Source organism: Patagioenas fasciata, chromosome 3 (assembly GCF_037038585.1).
Source record: "Patagioenas fasciata isolate bPatFas1 chromosome 3, bPatFas1.hap1, whole genome shotgun sequence".
In the NCBI taxonomy this organism is placed as follows: domain Eukaryota; kingdom Metazoa; phylum Chordata; class Aves; order Columbiformes; family Columbidae; genus Patagioenas; species Patagioenas fasciata.
This window is the reverse complement of record NC_092522.1, coordinates 91,133,619-91,153,464: the sequence shown is the minus strand read 5'-3', so window position 1 is coordinate 91,153,464 and position 19,846 is coordinate 91,133,619. Positions and strand designations below refer to the sequence as shown.

At 38.2% G+C, this 19,846-nt stretch overlaps 1 protein-coding gene across 3 annotated transcripts in view; it reads left to right on the top strand.

Moving 5' to 3' along the window:
* The first annotated feature begins 377 nt into the window (after nucleotides 1–377).
* TTK (TTK protein kinase) overlaps nucleotides 378–19,846 on the top strand; it is a 33,729-nt gene continuing 14,260 nt past the window's right edge. For 2 of the 3 annotated variants that reach the window (XM_065835420.2, XM_071806829.1), the window contains exons 1-10: nucleotides 378–509; nucleotides 3,592–3,750; nucleotides 5,961–6,105; nucleotides 6,443–6,668; nucleotides 11,086–11,192; nucleotides 16,760–16,903; nucleotides 17,768–17,879; nucleotides 17,985–18,060; nucleotides 18,143–18,240; nucleotides 19,257–19,356. In XM_065835420.2, coding sequence (XP_065691492.2) covers nucleotides 396–509; nucleotides 3,592–3,750; nucleotides 5,961–6,105; nucleotides 6,443–6,668; nucleotides 11,086–11,192; nucleotides 16,760–16,903; nucleotides 17,768–17,879; nucleotides 17,985–18,060; nucleotides 18,143–18,240; nucleotides 19,257–19,356 — 1,281 coding nt within the window. In that variant the 5' untranslated portion in view covers nucleotides 378–395. Of the gene's footprint in view, nucleotides 510–696; nucleotides 772–3,591; nucleotides 3,751–5,960; nucleotides 6,106–6,442; nucleotides 6,669–11,085; nucleotides 11,193–16,759; nucleotides 16,904–17,767; nucleotides 17,880–17,984; nucleotides 18,061–18,142; nucleotides 18,241–19,256; nucleotides 19,357–19,846 lie in introns of those variants that run through there. The other variant, XM_071806830.1, reaches the window with a different exon arrangement.

The following is a 19,846-nucleotide window of genomic DNA, read 5'->3' as shown; positions in this document are numbered from 1 at the left end:
CCACCGCGCCCCTCTGGGACGGGAGGCGGGCCGGCCCGCCGGGAAATCCCCGCCACGGCTGCTGAGGGAAGCCGTTCCTGCGGTCCCATCACTCCAGATGACAGCGAGACCCGCCCGCTTCCGACAGAGCAGCGCAGCCGCCCTCTACTCCCAGCTGCGCCCTGGGGCAGAGCGGCCGGCCGCGAGCGGCTGCGGCCGTTGGTTGCTCCGCCCGCGCTGCTGCAGCAACGGCGCCGCGAGCGTTGGGGTTCCCCACGAGGCGCTGAAGAGGCGGGGCGAGGCATTGCTACTGCCGACACCACTCCCCCCCAGTCGACAGGCGGATTCTCCTGTTTTTCCCTCCTCTGACCAATCAGAGTTCGCTTCCTCCCTTGCCCCGTGAGCTGTTGTGGCCAATGGGAAGCGGGTTCTTTGGGCGTCAGTCATATTCAAACCGAGAGCGGCGCGGGCACTGTTGTCCGGTTGAAGTCTCCGTCTCGGCCCCGAAGCAACAGGAGGCGGCGGCGAGGGTGAGTGCGGTCGGGCCGAGGGACAGCGGGGTGCCCGGCACAGTGGGGTGGTGCTATGTGGCGACGGAACCCGCGGGGCTCCCTCGCGTTGGCCGCGCCCTCCGCGGCCGGGGTCAGTGCTGCCCCGCGCCTCGGCGTAGGCCTGCGGGAAATGGCGGTGCCTGGGGCCTTCTCTTGGGTTTCCCAGTCCCTGCGCGGTGAGCTAGGGGAGCGCTCGGCGGCGGACGGAGCCTGGGGCTCCGGTGGGCTGCTGCGCGTGCGGGTTAGGAAGCTTGATGGCTCGGTCTTCCTCTCTTTCGCCACCCTTTCTCACTGCCTTCCTCTTCTGTGGCTTTGTTTTTTAACTTGACTTTGGTGGGGGATTCCGAGTGGGGCTGTTTTTGTTTTGTTTGTTTTCAGTTAGGCTGAGGAGTAACGCTTCTAGAAATAGACATAAAGCAGAAAGGTGCTTGGTATGATTTCGTGGAAATGGTTTGGGAAACGGGAAAATGTATGCGGGAAAAGAGAGAGAGAAGGAGAGAAAGATCTTGGAATGTGTACCCCCAGCTCTGGCTGGCCCAGGTGATGAAGCAATAGCTACTCCTGAAATGATACCCTAAATTAAAGCTACTGTTAGTGATGTCCTTTGTTACTGCTTGGCTATATCTTTAATTAAGTCTGTAGCACTCAAAATTGTGTCTCAGTGTTTTTGTGTGCTGCTCTGTTCTCTGCGGCCCCTGGGTAACTTTTACATGTGGTGTAACCTCCAGTTTGTTTATCCTGCAGTAGCTCATAGCTCCTCTGCTGTTGAGCCTTTCTCTGATTGGCTCTGTTTTGTATCTTTGAGTCTTTTTTTGTAGCTACTAGAGCTTCTATTTTTCCTATTTATACTCATAGTTAATGTTGCTCTTTAAAATGGTTGGTTGGTTTGTTTGTTGGGTGATTTTGTTTCCCTTTAAAAAAAATCCTGTTTCTTTTGGATAGCTAATTAATAGTCTTTTAACCTAGTCTTGTAGTCAGGGTGTCATGTGGGACATGAGATGAGCGGAAGCTGGAGGATATTTGAAGGGCTTTGCCACTTGTTTGAATTCAGATTTTAGTGACTGCTTATGGAACAATTTAGCTTGATGGTTTCTGGTAGCAGCATTTTTTTAACATCTGTGTGGAGCAAGCAAAAGTTGCAGGATTTCCTTCACATTCCTACCATTGCAATTTGCTCTTCAGACTTTAACCCAAGAGCTTTTATCATTTAGCAAGCAGATCTGCTTTCTCCTTTCCCATGGATTTTGAAGAAACTCATGGGATGTGGTTTAGTGGTAGACTTGGCAGCATCAGGTTTGCGGTTGGACTTGATCTTAAAGGTCTCTTCCAACCGAAATGATTCTATGGAAGCTGGTATCTATTCCTTCAAAGGAGTAAGAAAGACTAGATTCTGCTGTAATATGTGTAGAACAATAACTGATAACTGGATGAATGACAGATAACGCTAATGTGTTTCTGAAGATAGTTCATGTGTGATATGTTTTTGTTCTTGCCTACCTTGAACCAAGGTGGCAAGGTCTTGAAGGTAGGAACTTCTGAGCACTTAAATGCCTGTGTAATACATCGCAACATTCAGGAAGGGTCTTTAGTAGTACTGCAGTGTGTTTTGGCAAGGTTGATGTAACAGCACTTGGAGCTAGTTCTGATTCCTATAACTGACAGCATTTGGTGTGCTATGTGCATGCATGTGCCTCTTTGCTCAAATAGTGAGAACTATTAAATAATTAACTGAATACATTGGTGGAATAATGCAAGTACTGTAGAAGATGAAGGCTACAGTTAAGTTTCCCCTCTTGTTTGTGTGTGATCTCTCTGCATAGGAAAGGAAGGCACCAGAAAACATACACGTGGTTAAAGTTTCTGATTTAGAGGTGGTGTTTTTACCTCTTTTATACAGTGTAGTGGACTTAACTGAAAATTTGTAAATGTGTCGTCTTCTGACACTAGTAGATGCTTTTAATCAGACCATAAGAACCTGGTTAAACAAATATTTAATGTAACAGTTTGTAGCCAAAATGGTCTGGGGGTATAAGGAAAGTATAAGTAATAGCATAACAAATGTATTTTACTAGGCTTGTCCATTCACTTGGAGGAAAAAAGCCAGGCAAGCTCTTGGGCACTTGCCTGAATTTTTTCACTGCTTTCTACACCTCCTTAGATAAACAGATGCGATATTTCAGTAGATTCCGGAGTAAGAAGAGGATGTACCTTTTTGTTCAGTAATTAAAAAGTATTTTCATACTTTTGAGGAAAAACTGCACCATTCAGAAACTGAACAGATACTTGATTTGCGGTGTTACACTGTTTGTCTTTGGTATCAATAAACGTTGTTGGTCATATTGCACCTGAAATCCTGTGGATAACTGGTACTGCCACTTCATCCATTTACAATATATACTGATTTTTTCAGTCCCTTGGCTCCTGATGTAGTGGGTCTGTATGATGGGTTGAATTTACCTCACTTAGACTTTTTTTTTTTAAAGGTTGTTCTCTATCTTCCTGATCTCTGCATACACATTCTCCCTGTTATTTGCTTCCCTGTCTCTAACCTCACCTCCTGAATGGCTTTTCTAGATCTCAAATGTGCTGCCATGTAGTCGTTGTGGTTAGAAGCTCTGCTTCTATTAAATGCATGTAGAACAGCATGTTCCTATTTTAGGTCTTTGCTGTCTTGTTAGAATTTGAAGGGATTTCACACAGATAAATTTATGGCAAATGCTAACCATACAACAGATTAAGCTAAAATGAGAGTCTGAATACTTGCTTACAGTTGAACTTTGACAGGAGTAGAAAGATTAGTTGCAAATGCTGACAATATGCAAATGATTATGCCCTGAGTGTATTTTGTATCTGTAAATGTCATAACAAGCTTACACATTTGGATGTGCTCAACCTTAGTAATAAAACAGTACAAAAAAAGTTAGAAGACTAACTTGGACTAGTTTTATAGATTTAATGAAAACTTTATTTCTGGAATGTCAGGAAGGCGAAGCAAGGTTACAGGGTACGCTGATATTCATTTAATTTTCAATGTCTAACCATTCCATTTTTTGATACACAGGAACTTCCTCAGGATGCAGAGCTACATTTCTTGCCTTTCCTGTTTGCTAGGGATCATCTGAGAGAGTCTGACCCTCATCCACATTATCTTTTGACAAGGAGAGGTTTTCTCTATATAATACTTGTTGAACCTTGGACAGTTAAGCGGCACACCAGCAATGTAAGTTTGACATGTATTGATGGGAGTTAAGATCAAATTTATGCATAAAATGATTTTTTGTCCACTACATTTGGCAAGCTGTCACTATAAAAAAAAAATATTATCTTTTACATTGGTGAGGAAAATATAAATATTGTGGGTTTGTGGTGTTTTTTTTTTTTTTTTTAAGCTACCAGGGAATTTGTAGCAATTACAGTTGTAATGAGAGAGTATGGTATTACTAAACCTCAGGTAAAATTTGCTTGATCTTCTTGGTGCTTCAGGTTTTGGAGAAGCTGACCTCCTCCATACTTTAAGGAAATGAGTACAGTTCTAGGACAGATCTTTAAGTATGTTCTCACCCATAAAGAGGAGACTTGGAGTACTGAGTTCCTGTAGCCCCCCTACTGTATTTATCAAGGCAAAGCTGTAATAGGTACCAAAATCCTCCCTGGGAAGAAATAAATGTGTTTTGTTCCCCTGTGGAGTAAACAGGTATCATCTTTAGAATGTCATGTGAACAGTCTTTGCTATGGTAATCACCTGTGTAACTTTCACCAAAGTCATCTCCAGAACAGCCTAAGATTTTTTTTCCCTATGCACTTTAGGCTCAATCAGATATTAAAGGAAGTTCCAAATGAGCACTAAAATTAGAATTTATTAAATGTAATTTTTTTTAACAAAAAATGGAGAACTCTATTTTTTTTTTTTTGGTCTCAGCTCAGGTAAACAAAAGTTGTTTTTCAGATAGCACTGATGTAGCATGCTGTCTGTAGCTTTCATAGTTTTTTCTTCTGTATTGGTCTTGCTTACAGCCCTATTTGGGGGGGATGCTTCCTTCTAATTTTATTAGACCACTGAAAATATTCCATTTTGTAAATGAAAGAAAGAACCATTTTCAGAGCTTATGAACTCATGTGTAGAACATCTCACCTGACTCCAAGAGTTGTTAAATTGATGCTAAGATCTTTTGATAGTGGTAATGTATGTGGTGCTTTTGCCAGACTAAATCTTGGAGTTTAGAGAAAAAAAAAAAACAACCACCCACCCGTGTGTTTTGAACCTACTAAATAACACTTCTGTATAGACAAGAGCAGACTTAATATTCTTGGTGGGGCATTTGTAATACAGCAGAAGAGTATTAAATATGCCTACTTCTGCTGTATGAGCAGGTTCTGTAAGCACAAAAATCTTTCTGGTTTATGGTCTCTTGTTAGAGAAAGCTGATTGTAATATGTTAATTTGTTACACATCACTTACTGGTTAACCTGTATTCAGTGGTTTGTTTTTATTTGTGTAATCTCTTCTAATGAAACCTTTTAGAAAGACATCTAGGCAGTAAAATTTTGCAACAGCAAAGCTTAATGAGAACCAGGATAAGAAACTATTTCAAAATATTTGATTTAGAATCTCAGTAGTATAAATAAGTGCATAATACTTCAGTGCTGATTTAGGGAAGAATAATGTTAAAATTAAGGTATAAATAATAAACTGATATTTTTCAGAGCATATCTCACTGTCCAACTAGAAGTATATTATGTTAAATTAAAAATACCATGCCTATTACAGAGAGGAAATAATGCTAAAAGATGGGTTGTAAGTATCTGTTATGTCTTGAAACTTACTATTTCTACTACAAGTTACACCAGTGATGGAAAAATTATATTATTAAAACTTCAAGTGTATAGTATGAACCTTTCTTTCTGTCTGAAAAATGTTTACATTTAGAGGAGGTGTGCATGTGGGGTGACACATCTAACATAGTCTAACCCAACCTTACAGGTGTCATCAAATGAAAGTTACTTCTTGCCTTTCCCTTCTCTTGTCCATATGGTGATGCAGTTGAGAGAGCAGGAAAAGCATTAAGCAAAAAAGATAAAAGCTCTTGCCCTCTCATGTTTTTCTGCTGGGGTTTGTCCCTGAGGCAGGTCACCCTGAAGTCCGACAAACGCTTGTTCCATTGCTGTTTATTCAAGAGAAGGGTTAGGAGTGTTTGGCAAGAAAGAGAAATATCTTAAGCACCTATTCCTGTTAATCTAAGCTGGCTTCTGCCAATAAGTTTACTTGCATAACTACATTGACAAAGGCTTCATAAAATATTTGTTACATAATGTGGTTGAGTCTCAAACTGCAAAATATACATGAGAGGGTTTCCCATGGTAATTACAATTAAGATGATCAATAAGAGGGTTCTTGAATACCTTCACTGGTTTTTGACCTTGTGTTTGCAGATGGAGGAGGAGGACCTAAGTGAAAGAGGGTTGCCACAAATTGCTTCAATCATGAATAAAGTTAGAGACTTGAAAAACAAATACAGAAATGAAGAAAATATCACAGATGAACTTAACTGTACTAAATTTTCAGCTGATACAACAGGTATGTGGTTTTGTTCATCTCTTGTCGCTTATGCAACTGATCTTAACCTAGACTAAGAGTGAAAGAACCATTAGCTGAAAGGATTTCTTCAGTATTAATGACCACAAAATACATTTTGCATTCCCTTTATCTTCAGTTAACTGCATTGTTCTAATCTGGTGTTAAGAAAAAAAAACAAAACAAAACAAAAAAACAAAAAACAAACAAAAAAAACCAAAACAAAACAAAAAATCAATCCAAATCACCAGTCATTTTACATGAAAGCTTATGAAAAGTGCTTTCTTCTGTTCAAGTTTGCTGCAGTTTTAATTGATCTCCCTTCTTATTTTTCTGTCAGATAACTCTGGAACTGTTAATCAAATAATGATGACAACAAATAATCCAGAAGATTGGCTGTGTTTTTTACTTAGGCTAGAGAAAAAGGGTATTCCTCAGACGGATGTTGGTCTACTGAACAGACTCATTGGTCGTTACAGTCAGGCGGTGACTGCATTGCCTGCAGAAAAGCATAGTCAAAATGAGAGCTATGCTCGCATCCTTGTGAGATTTGCTGAGTTGAAAGCGTAAGTATAAATTTTCAATTTTCAGGATGAGAACTCATTCAGAATTATGAATTTGATGATAAAGTTTGTTTTCATTAGTCGTTTCTGCAACAAATTATCATTTTGAGTGGGGATGTTTTCGTATTGGTTCTTTGAAACTCTGAGTGGCTTTGGCTAGTCATCTGTTGTCTGCACAGTACTTGCAGGTTTTTGTATATGCTAATAAACATGATTGTTCAGAGTTATTTCATTTAGAGATGTTAACATGCTTTTTTTCTGGGTTTTGTATGTAAGGCACGTGGGGAAATAGCATGAGACTTTTTTTTACTTCAGCTCAGAAGCAGCTGCATAGGTGAAATCTGTTAAAACTTTGGATAACTAATCTGTGTATTAAACTGTGTGTTGTAAATTAGGGTTAGTTTCCTGTGGAGTTCTGTAACTGATTTGGCTGTGAGGTAGACATCTAATCAAACCATGGTGATCTATCCTTATCTAGTCTGCTTTCTTCCTTAGCAGGAAAGATGCATCCCAGCTACATTAAATAGCTGCCTTATGGTAGGAAGGATGTCTCAGAACATCATTTTAGACTTTCATACTTATGAAATTAGTTTTGTGGTCATTTATTGGTTTACTCAATTCAAATTTTACCAGTGTGGTTGTCCAGATGTTTCCAGACATAATTTGGGAGAGGGTAATAATTTGATTTTTCATAAGTAGTTCTTTTGTCACTTGAAATGCTGTGACAGCAAATATTTTAATGAAGATCTGCAATTTAACACTGCAGCAATCCTTAATGGTTAGTTGAGCAGGTGATCTTCAGTGAATATAGCTAGTCTTTTTCTGTTTCTTGTATGTCCTCCCATTTGGATTTTTGGCAGGTGGCTTGGTCTTACAGTATGATATGGTCTGCTTCTTTGTCTGTACTGTCATTTGCATGGATTTTGCTGCATCAGTGTTTACTAAAAACCACACAATGGAAGCCATCTGTTTAATGTGGAGAAACATGCAGGAGCGAATAACGACCTGCTGTGAATCTTTAGTATCTTGAAGAGGTAAGGTATTTTTGTGAAAGTGGAGTAAAGCATATCTTCCAGAAAGATCTCCTGTCTTTAAAGACACTGGGAGATGGCATCTGTTGGCTCTGTTCAAAGCTTAGTTGCTTTTCTTCAGAACAGCAATTGTGTAACACAGGATTCCAGCTCATCCTTTCTGGAATTTCTTTTCCAAAATCATGATTAGATGCTATTATCAATCTCATTGTGTACAGTAGGAATTGAAGTTCCGAAATATTATTTCCTACCTCCCAAATAACTTTAAAACTCTTGTATTCACCTTTAAATCTGTGTCCTAAAGATCAAGTGGAAAGATATCCTAGAACTGTGTTCAGTATTCTGTGTTGTATTACAGACAGCAAAATCTAGGGCACTGTCAGTAGTCTCTTAATGCTAGAATACAGGAATATTTTTAGCGGTTTTAGTTGAGGTGTCCCTTTGAAATGTCTTGAGTTGCTTCACTGCTATAGCCTTTAGGGACCTTTTTGGGAGAGTAGTTTATCTTGTTTCACTATTAAAATACACTCTCTATACCTGTAATGTCTTCTGTTCCTGGTAGTCAGCATTACTGTAGAATATAACTAGCTCACTGGCTAGCTCAGATCTTGTTTTTTTCTGCTTCATATTTTTAACTGGCAAATATCATCAGTCATATGTATCCTGACCTGTTAATGAAAATTATTTTTTAAATTTAATTTTTAGAAATGTACAGAGTCTGACACAGCACCAATCCCAATGGAACTTTGCTATAAGTATCTCCCTAAATGACGGTCCCCCATTTGAAAATTACACTCAAGAGATTAGCCAGTTCTTAATCTTTAAGCTAATGCTTTTTCATTCAGAGTGGCATATAGTACAAAGTCAATGATTTATATGAAACTATAATACATTTATGAACTATAGATGTAATCACACCAGAACATGAAATTGCTTTGACCTATCAGATGTAAAAAAACAACAGTGTTGCTTGTCTGTAGTTTTTGGACATGAATGTTCATCAGTGAGTGGCTATTTGGATTTTCTTGGTGTTTGATATTTCCCTGGTGTTTCATACTTACCTTCTCTGTTCCTGACTGTAATTTTGTCTAGTACTATCTGTTTTGGCTCTGCTCATTTTTTTTTTTTTTTTTTTTTTTTTGCTTCTGGTAAATAAATCCTGTCATCTCAGGACTACTTTGAGTGTTTTTGATTTATTTTTTTCAGCTATTGCAAGTAAAGTAGCACTTGGATGTGTAGGTGCTCTGATGATATTGCCTTTGGTGGGAGGAGAAAGGTGCTCTTCAGTAGAGTTTTGTTCTCCCAAACATTCCATCTAACAGGAGAAGTAAGCCAGAGCATCACAAACTTCAGAAGCAGTGACAACAGCAAACTGATTATAGTGATTATTGGCACCAACAGTTTTCTTCTGGTCAAAGCTGGGTTATTCCACTCTTGACATTGGTCCTGACTTTTCCTGGTATCTTCTCTAGCCGCAGCCTGGCTATACCAAAACCTTTTAACTTATGATGATACTGAGGGTGTTTGAAGATCCCTTGAATGTGCTGTGAAATGGGCAAAGGTGAACAACCACCTGCACCCATGATTATCTGTATGGCACATTAACCATGCCAGGCCTGCTTTCATGTAACACTTTTGGCTGTACCACAGTGCCACCAAGTGTGGGGCACTTGATGCCTGTAGCGAGCAGTGGGTCTTGTTCTGCATATTGCTGTCCAAGTTGTTGCTGCTTTCTGTGGGAACCTAAATTTTAACACTCTTTGTGAAAGTGCCTGTTACTGCTTAATTTGTGTTAGTCTGACTCTGCCTGCAGATGGGTTATTCTGTGCCTGTCCTATTGCTTTAGATGACTAGAGATGAGTTTATTAAACTTACTGGAGTTCAGTAACATGCCTAAGCAATGATAGAGACTTTTTTCGTTCTGAATTCCACAGAATTCTACTATAAATATGTTCTTGTTAGTTTTCTGTGTTGTGTTTTTCTGTACTTATATTTTAAGCCATTGTCGTAAATGTTTTACCATTCCTGCTTCCAAGTATTACTTTTGCTTACCTATTGAATAAGGATGGAATTTTGCAAGAAATTCCTTATTTCTTGGTTGTGGATTGTGCTAATAAAAGCATTAAAAGAACTTTGGGGGGGGTTGCACTAAATGACCTTTAAAGGTCTCTTCCAACCCAAACTATTCTGTAAACTTTTTTTTAATGTTAGAAAAGGAGAGGGAGTTCATTGAAACATAATGTTAACTTCATAGTAATATAGATTTGTGTCGTTTTCTAACTTAACAGGTTACTTAAGCTGTTAGATTCTCCAGAATATTTAAATGTTGACATACTGTGTGCAAGCATCTAGGTCGTCTAATTTGGCAATCTGTGGCCGAACGTAAAACTAGGATTAAAATTTAGTCAGAGTAGAGGAACTATTAAATGCGAACTATCTTGTTTAGACTTTGTGGCATAATCGGTATGTTTTTGAAGTATACCATGTTTGCTATTGCTGCTTTCTGTGTGTCTGCAGAAAAATGACTTAAATCTACCTTGTGCTACAAAATTTAATTGATGAGGCTGTGTTGGCTGGGAGTATGGGGAGAACAGAAAGAGTTCCATATGTCTTGTAAGGAGTTGATTTTTCCCATAATACTCTTGATAGAGGTAGCTGTTGGATAAATGCTCTTGTTGTGTTTTAGTTTTCTATAGATATGGTTTTATAGATGTACCAGCAGAAACAACTTCATTCAGTGACCTACATCTCTGCTAAAGGAATCTTGACAATTTGAGTGCAGTTGCAAAAGTTCTTCAATAAAAGAGCTCATAACCGCTAGCAAAATTTTGAAGTTCAATAGTGCTTTAATGTAATGGATGGACACATTGTGACCATATTGCTGCTAATATATATAACTAATAGTGTATATGATATTTTTTCTGATTCGATTAATATGATACATTTTTCCACACTTGGAGTATCTAAAGCAATTTCCCTGTCCCCTTGCCTTGCAACCTCCTTAGTATAGGAGTGGTAACAGCTGTAAGAATCGATATTTTTCTCTGGATGGTGTCAGCATGTAGCCTGGAAGGTGTTAGTTGGGTGTTGTGAGGGGAAAATATATATATGTATTTTGAAGAACAATATGAGCAGGGACAAAGAATGAGTCCTCAGTTGTCTTCTTCAGGTTTGAACACATCCTGGTTCTTGGAAAGTGCCAGCTTGATATCTTTCAATAATTACCTTTTTAAGATTCTCTGGTTATTTGTGCTTCATTAATGGTTCTAAGGCAGAAGAAAAACTTCCCTGGTGGATTGCTTTTCAATAATTGTCTGAAGCACATGGAACTTGATCCTTGTTAGTCAGGCTTTTTGCCTTGTATAACTATTGTTATACTGTTTTTACAGTCTTCAAGATCCAGAGGAGGCACGGGACCAATTTCATCTGGCCAAACTGAACTGCAAGAAATTTGCTTTTGTGCATGTGGCTTTTGCACAGTTCGAGCTCTCGCAAGGTGTGTAGAAAAACTTGGTGTTGCTGTCTATGTTATTCTAGATTTTGTTGTTTTAAACTACTTCATAATTTGCAAGGAAACTTGGTAGGTTTTCAATCAGAGAAAAAACAAACGCAGATTTTTCTCTTTTTTGATTGAAATTTATCAAGAGCGTGTTCCTTTTTAAGAATGTGTACAGTTAATAGTTTTTTCTTTTTTCATAATAGCTTTCAAACAAGATGAAAATTGGCAGTGATTTTTTTTTTTTGTTAAGCTTAGATCTTGGTGTCAGATAAGGCTCTTGCTGTGTTGAATAATGATGCTCAAATTTGGGTGGTAATTTCCCTTTAGATATTTTCAACTTGCTTGTGGAAGAAATTCTATCTCGTTCTGAAAAGCAACTGTAGATTCTATGTGTGCTTACTCATTAAACCAAAATACGCTGTAAATGGGCAGTTTGGTCCAATTAAGTTTCCCCCCTTGTTGCTCAGGTTCTTAAGTAGCTAGCAATTGCATTTTCATTGATTCTTTTATTTCCTGTTCCACCGCGGAGTATTCGTGTGGAGATGGATGGTATTTTCTGTTGCTTCATAATGACCATGGACTGACTTCTTTGACAGTATCACAGATGCCATGTTTCACTCAGCTGTGGTGAGGGGGAAGGAGTTTTGTCATATGGTACCAACTCAGGTGTTTTAGATAAGCCATTCTGATAAGAGTGTTAATGTCTTTTAAAAAAATCTGATCCCTGTTTTTAAGAGATGCCTGAACTCTGTCTGTCTCTGGTAGGGATAGCTGCACTGAAAGCAAACTTGCTGAATTAATTTATCCTGTTGTGTGGTGTACTGGATCTGGCTTGGGTTTTATATTTGCATAGCTGAAGTGTTGTTTTGTGGCATTTTTTTGGTTTTGGGTTGTGAGGTTATTTGTGTTGGTTTTTTTCCTTATTAAACTCTTTATCTACAAGTGTTTTTCTTGCTTTTGCTTTTCCATTTCTCCTTCTAGACTATTGTAGACTCTATATAAATTATGCTGTAATATATCCAGAACAAGAGGTCCTCAATATTTGGTTCTGTAATCTATCTGGAACAGTAGGTCCCCCAATCCTTTGGGCCAGTAGTCCACACAGTTCACTTTGTCTTGTTATGTGGCTTCTTTTCTATTGTGGAGAGGGGAGGTGGCCCTGGTACTTGGTAGCAGAGTTGTGTTACCTACCCACAGCTTTGTATTTTTGGGTGTCTTTTTCTAATCTTCTTTCCATGAGTGACTTGAGCAGTGATTTATGTCATTCTGTTTATCTCCTCCCTTTAACAGCTTGCTCCATCCGGAAGGACAAGCACATCATGTTAAAACTGTTTTCTTTGAAAGAAAAAGCCTTGGTAGATATATTTGGAGGTGTTTGTCGTTTGCTTTCCTTCATTATTTTCTGTTTAGTATCATGCAAGCTGTTGTATACTGCCTGGTATGAGAAATTCTCCCCCAAATTAACTACAATAACTGAGTTAAACTGTTCATTCTATACTCTGGGTTCTAAATTTGTCTTACCTAGGTATTCTTCTTTACGCTTACTTTCTCTATTCATGTGGCTGACATGTCAGAAGGCTGTGCTGCCATCCAGCGGAGAGTTGGGCAGGGAACAACCTGATGAAATTTAACAAGGGAAAGTCTAGAGTCCTGCATCTGGGCAGGAACAACCTCAGGTTCCAGTATAGGTTGGGAAATTACATATTAGAGAGCAGTGTAGGGGAAAGTGACCTGGGGGTCCTGGTGGACAACAGGATGACCACGAGCCAGCACTGTGCCCTTGTGACCAGGAAGGCCAATGGCATCCTCGGGTGTATTACAAGGGGGATGGTCAGTAGATCGAGAGAGGTCCTCCTTCCCCTCTACTCTGCCCTGGTGAGACCCCATCTAGAATATTGTGTCCAGTTCTGGGCCACTCAGTTCAAGAAGCACAGGGAACTGCTGGAGAGGGTCCAGCGTAGGGCAACAAAGATGATTAAGGGAGTGGAGCACCTCCCTTATGAGGAAAGGCTGCGGGAGCTGGGTCTCTTAGTTTGGAGAAGAGGAGACTGAGGGGTGACCTTATTAATGTTTATAAATATATGAAGAGTGAGTGCCATGAGGATGGAGCCAGACTCTTCTCAGTGGCAAATAATGATAGGACAAGGGGTAATGGGATCAAGCTGGAATACAAGAGGTTCCACTTAAATTTGAGAAAAAACTTCTCAGGGTGACAGAGCACTGGAACAGGCTGCCCAGGGGGGTTGTAGAGTCTCCCTCCCTGGAGACATTCAAAACCCGCCTGGACATGTTCCTGTGCGACCTCACCTAGGCGTTCCTGCTCCAGCAGGGGATTGGACTAGATGATCTTTTGAGGTCCCTTCCAATCCCAAACATACTGTGATACTGTGATAGGCAAAACTACTGCCTGGGGGGAAAAAAAGACATTCAGTGCATGAATTCTTTGTTTTTACTGTACTTTAGGATACAGTTAAGATATTCAAAGTATGTCCCACGAAGTACAGCCACTTTATTAAGATCAATAAGTAAATACTTTTCCCTCAGATTTTCCAGTTTTTCTTAAGTAGTCAGTTTAGTTGTAATAAAATGAATTTGTAACAGGAAAGGCTGTGGAAGTCTCCCTCAGAAATACATGCCATGTAAAGTAACTAGTAGAGAAAGGGTGGGGAGGACAAAAATGTGCATATCTGGCAGGTCTTGTTCTAATAGAAACTTTGTGTTAAACTTAAAAACAGCAGTAAAAAATAGCTAATAATTTGTCTAGTGAGCACTGTATGCTTATTAAAAAGATAACAAAACAGTGATGCTGTGATAAAGATATTGTGAAACAAGTGTAATAAACAAAACCTATTGTGTAATTTAAGTAAAATGTAGAAATGGTACTGGTGGTTACCAATGACTAGATTTGTCCTGTCAAAATCACTTGTGAATTAAATTACCCCGTAGCTATGGGGTATGTTAGTGCAATAGTTTCTTTTACTTTGACAGCAAATAGCCAACCTGAAATAAACTCCTAATGCCAAAGAAATCAGACATTCATGAGTTGTTTTATCTCCAGTGTATCAGTTATCCTTGAGCTGGTCTGTTCGACATTTGGTAATGCATATGGTGCTATGGTGTCTCTTCTGGGCGATTTAAAGAGGATTAATGTAACATGTGAGTTTTTATTGTTATTTGGAGTGCTGTTCCTTTTTTGCCGAGTGTGTCCAGTTTAGGGCAGAGGGAAAGGAGGAGTGTTGTGATTTGTTACCTTCTCACTCCAGTAATTTCAGCAGTGCTTTGGCACATCTGCCAGTTGCTTCTGGATTAATCGGTCTCTGCCTTAAGATAGTTAATTATACTTTTACTTCTGTCTTGAGCAAAATGTGAGCTAAAACTCAAGTGAAAATTCTGAAATTATGGTTGGCAAATAGATTTTGTTTTCCTCAGAGATTCTTTCTATTTTCAGGTCATGAAAATTCATAATAAAGGTAGCATTCTGGTTTGTTTTTATTTAAATGCTGAATACAACTTCATTTCAACAAATCAGATGAAGAGCTGTCTCCTCCTCACTTTTGTCGTGCCTTGGGTAGAGTGTTTGAAGCAAGATTTGCTGTGAATTGCTCAGAACTCATGACCACAAAACCACTTGTGACTATATCAATTGTCATGCCTAGGTGGATCCAAAGAAGGGCAACAAAACTGGTGAAGGGTCTAGAGAACAAGTCCAATGAGGAGCAGCTGAGGGAACTGGGGCTGTTTAGCCTGGAGAAAAGGAGGCTGAGGGGAGACCTTATTGCTGTCTACAACTACCTGAAAGGAGGTTGTAGCACTGAGGGTGTTGGTCTCTTCTTCCAGGCAGCAAGTGATAGGACAGGAGGAAAGGGCCTCGAGTTGTACTGGAGAGGTTTAGATTGGATATTAGGAAAAAATTATTCAGGGAAAGGGTTGTCAGGCATTGGAACAGGCTGCCCAGGGAAGTGACAAGAGTCACCATCCCAGGAGGTGTTTGTGTAGATGTGGTGCTTAGGGACATGGGTTAGTGGTGGACACAGCAGTGTTGGACTTGATCTTAAGGGTCTTTTCCAACCTAAACAATTCTATGATTCTGTCATACAGGCTTTTGTATGTGGTGAAGTGGACTGATTGAAACTCACAGGTAGATATGGCTTTACTTTTATGCCTTGGTTCCTCATCTATTAAGGGAGATGGAGCAGTTCATTTTTCATATAGGTGTTTTGGTGTTGTGTTATTATGTGCCTCATTGAGTAAGAAATACTAGAAAGAATTGCTTTCATTCCAAGTCTTGTTGAAGCAATGTGCGGTTGGTAAATAGAGCCAAAGGTAGAATGCTGGATAAGGATTCTTAAAAAGAAAGACTAATCCTATCCACTGTAAAGAATTTGGGAGAAAAATATCTGATTACATGATTAAAAAACAAAGGATAACACAGATGCAGAAAATAGATTTAGATTAAATTGTAGCAAATATTATTTTGGTCCTTCCTTGCTTTGGTGTCCAACATCACTCATATAATATTCTCAAAATATGTCACTTAAGTGTTAGTTCCTAATATATACACCCCATTCCCCCCAGTCTGAACTGCAGGTGACATTGACATCTAACTTCATATACCAGTGGAGTTATGAGTGCTGAAAACATCATAGAGCTCTGAAATACACTATTATATAGTAAAAGAAGTACTTTTTATATATGTATGTGGCACCTATAAAATTGAAGTGGTTTAGATTTTCCTGTTTTGGAACTGAGGAAAAAGGCATTTGGGACTTGAGGGGCATTAACAGATGTAACAAAACTTGTGTCATTTTGCCACGATATGCTATAAATTAAGGAAAAGCTTTTGGTTGCAGCAGACATTTTTTTCTTTATTTGACTCTTATGTTTTTGTTTGTTTAACAGCTGTATGTGTACATGCTTATGTGTAAACTGATTGCTTTCAACATTTTTTTTTTGTTAAAACATGCCATTTCCTCCCCAGTTCTCTTTAATCTTGGTTTTTGGCATTTAATGACATGAGAAACTGTAACAAAACAAATTATTTTCTTTTCACTCATCTTTTCTTAAGTGTAGTGCTTCCTGGAGTAGTTATCTTTAGTTTAACAGCTGCTTTTGAACTTTGATTTCTATTAAGTGCCTTAAAGATGTTTCATAATGCATATATAAGAAAGTTTGTATCTGTTCAGATCTAAATGGAAGTCATTAAAGCTCTTCTTTCCTTGCTGATACTACAGGAAAAAAAAAAAGTTTTGTATTTCCTTACAGTTCCCAGAGCACTAAACAAATGCTGAGAATGCAGTTCTGTGACTTCATAAAGCATACTTTGACCTGGTGTTCAACTTCATGTGCAAAATTGACTGACATGATTCACTTGTGACTAGTTCAGAAATATCCTGAGCATGGATATATAAGGGGAGGTGGAAGTACCTAATGAAAATGGCTTCACAGAACAATGCAAAGTGAATATAAGACAGCATGAGTGTGATCATGTCTTTAAAAAAAAACACGTTGCCTCAACACAACTTTTTATTTCCTTGATTTCTGCTTCTGTTTTCTGTACTAATTAGGAAATATGAAGAAGTGTAAACAGCTTCTGCAGAAAGCTGTGGAGTGCTCTGCTGTTCCACTAGGAATGTTGGAAACTGCTCTACAAAACTTTCATTCACGAAAAAAGCAGTTGCTTTCAGATGAGGAGAAGGAGAACTTTGCAGGTGACTGCAAATTCTTAAATTGTTGATTGGGTTTTTGCATGTTGTAATGCTCGATTAAAAAAATTATTCTGCAATGTTTGTCCTTTCTATATACAGACTCAATCTGCTAATGTCTAATAAACAGTCAATTTGTCTATATTCTCTATCTTATTCCTTCAATATTTGGTTCTGTCTTTGATGCGGTGACTTGTGTTTGCAGGAGCTACAGGAGGGTAGACTCTAATTCTGCAAAGGTCATTCCTCTGACTCACTGTGTATTTGTGCTCTGTAGTAGAGACTTTTAGCTGAAAGTTGAAGAGCAAGCTACTGGTGGTAGGGAAGAATGAGAACTGGAATGTACAGAATAAGCTATATGGATAGTTTGCTTTGAGGTGTATCTTTTTGTGACACTTAGCTGCCAGTACTTTACCAGCATATTTCAGTGAAGTCAAATCTAGGAAAAAGAATCCATTTCAACTTTATTTAATTTAGAAATGGGCAAACCCCATATATTTATCAGTATAACATTTAAATGCTTGACTATATCAAAATATAACTGGTACTGGTTGCAGGGTATAACTTCAATAAGGAAACAGTTACCTTGAAGTTTTCAAAAGATGAATTTGTTTGAAGTGAAAAACATGGTTTGACTTGAATATTCAAGTGGTTGCAACTAACTATTGCAAGAGCCATGTCTTAACACTACCATATTTTGCTTTGTGTAAGGACAGAATTAATGCAATAGATCTGATTTCATTTCCTTAGGGGTATGTCTTCAGGAATATTATTTGAAATTTGACTGTGTCCTGTTAAATCAAAGAACACTTTTTCTTTATAAATAACTGCAGTCTACAGTATTACTAATTAATTCTGATTTCCCTACAGTATCAAGTGCACAAGAGTCTGTACTTCAGAGCATAGTTGGAAGTCGCAGAAGCATAATAAAGAAGAGTGATTCTGGTGAAAATCCTTCTACTGTTACCAGACTTTTGCTTGGGTAATAGCTTGATTTGTTATATTATTTCTTAAAACATTATTTAAACTACACTACAATATTGTGTGTGGGTTTTTCTGTGTTTTGTGTTTTTTTTCTTGCATTCAGGGAAGAGAAATCAGAGGAGTTCAATGCTCTGCTTAATTGCCACAATCCGTTAAGACCACTAAACAAATCTAACCAGGTAGAACATTTAATGTTTTACTTCAAAACCTTAAACTTTTCATACTGCTTTACACATCTGATAACCTTCAGTTTGCTTTTAGGCCTGCCCCTTTGGGAGGGTTCCTGTTAAACTAGTAGCTGATGCTGATGATGATGTGAAGACGACAAATGTTCCACTTACAGCTAGTGTAATGAGGAGGTATGTTATTTGGTTTACTGCAGCACAAAAGATTTTTTAATTCCTTTTCAACTGAATGCTTTTGTTGGATAGTGAAAATATCAGTTAAGAATGTAAAGATCAGTCTAAAGATTGACAAAAAATCATTATAACTGCACTAGGTATTGCAATAGCCCACTTCTTATCTTACTACTCAGATTCTTTGTATGAGAGCATGTAAAGATAGTTTTTTTGTTCTGGCTAACTAGTAGGCTCAAACCAAATGGACACTAAGGCAAAAAATAAATGTTGTTCAAAATAACTTTGTTTATGTATTCCAGTTCCTAAAATTAGATATCATAGTCTTGTAACTTCCAGAATAATTTTTTTAAATCCTCATTTGTAACAGTCTATATGATAATGATTATATTGAACTAGTTATGCTCATTGTGAATAACTGTTCAGCAATGGAAGAATCTGCCAACTAAGACAGCAATTTACTACGTTACCTGACTATAGCATAGCTTGAAAATAAACAGAGGAGAAAAATCTGCCTCCTCATGGTGAATCAAGTCTTATGTTTTCTTCCTGTCTTATTGCTGTGTGATATAAATTAATGTAGAAGTGATAAATTTGGGGAGAAATATGTTACTGGAAAGTAAAAACTTCATATTTAGCCTCTCAGAAGTTAGCTGAAGTCCAGTATTTTGAATCTGTGAAAGTAGTGAGGTAACTATTTCACATGATAGTATTGTTCTGTAAGTATTTCAGAATTTAATTTGGAACACCATTAGGGTTTAGGATCCTAGCTGTAGCTTACTGGTGTTTTCTGTGGGAGACAACCAGTTAAGTCATCTGTCATTTCATAGGATGATGGTGTCATTGTTACACATTTGTTGGTGGTGTTTCTCGCTTGGCTGTCAGAGTGGACCTGCTATTCTGTTTATTTGAACTTGTAGTCAAGTCTTCATGCAACTGCCTTTTTTTAATCTGGTTCACAAAAGCCAATTATTATGTTGTGTTGGCATGTGATGTAATTAACAATGTTATGTCAATAGGCAAATATCCGGCTCCAAATGCAGAGCCTTTGTTGCACCTTGTCCGCCCTCAGAGTCAAAATCTAGTGGGAGTGATTCATATGACTCAGGAGACCTACAGGTAACTTGAACTTTTTCAAATAGATGTAAGGAACTCTACTTGACTCTCCTGTGGTATTAGAAAGGAAAATAATGCTTTTTTTTCAGTTCAAGAAAGAAATAATGTAGAATATTCCTGTATGTTAAGTAATCAGTTGTAAATAGAAACATTAATTGTGGCTTTTAAATTTGAAAATTGTTATGCATAATCAGGCATTAAGAAAGCTTTCTCTGAACAATATATCTGATGGGAGAAATGGAGATGCGTTAAAAAAATCTGTAACAGGATTTATAAAGAGGAGATAATCAGGTTTTGTCTTGACTACAGGAGCTCTTTCAGCTGTAGTCATGAGTTTTATTGTGGGAAGTACTCTATTCAATGAAGTCTGTTTAATTTACTTCCCTTGATTAAGTGCTCTATGGAGCTGTAAATGATAGATTTTGATAGAGATTAATTTCAAGCTATGCCTTTAATGTCCTGTGTCCTTGTTCCCCGAAAGAAAATTCAAAAG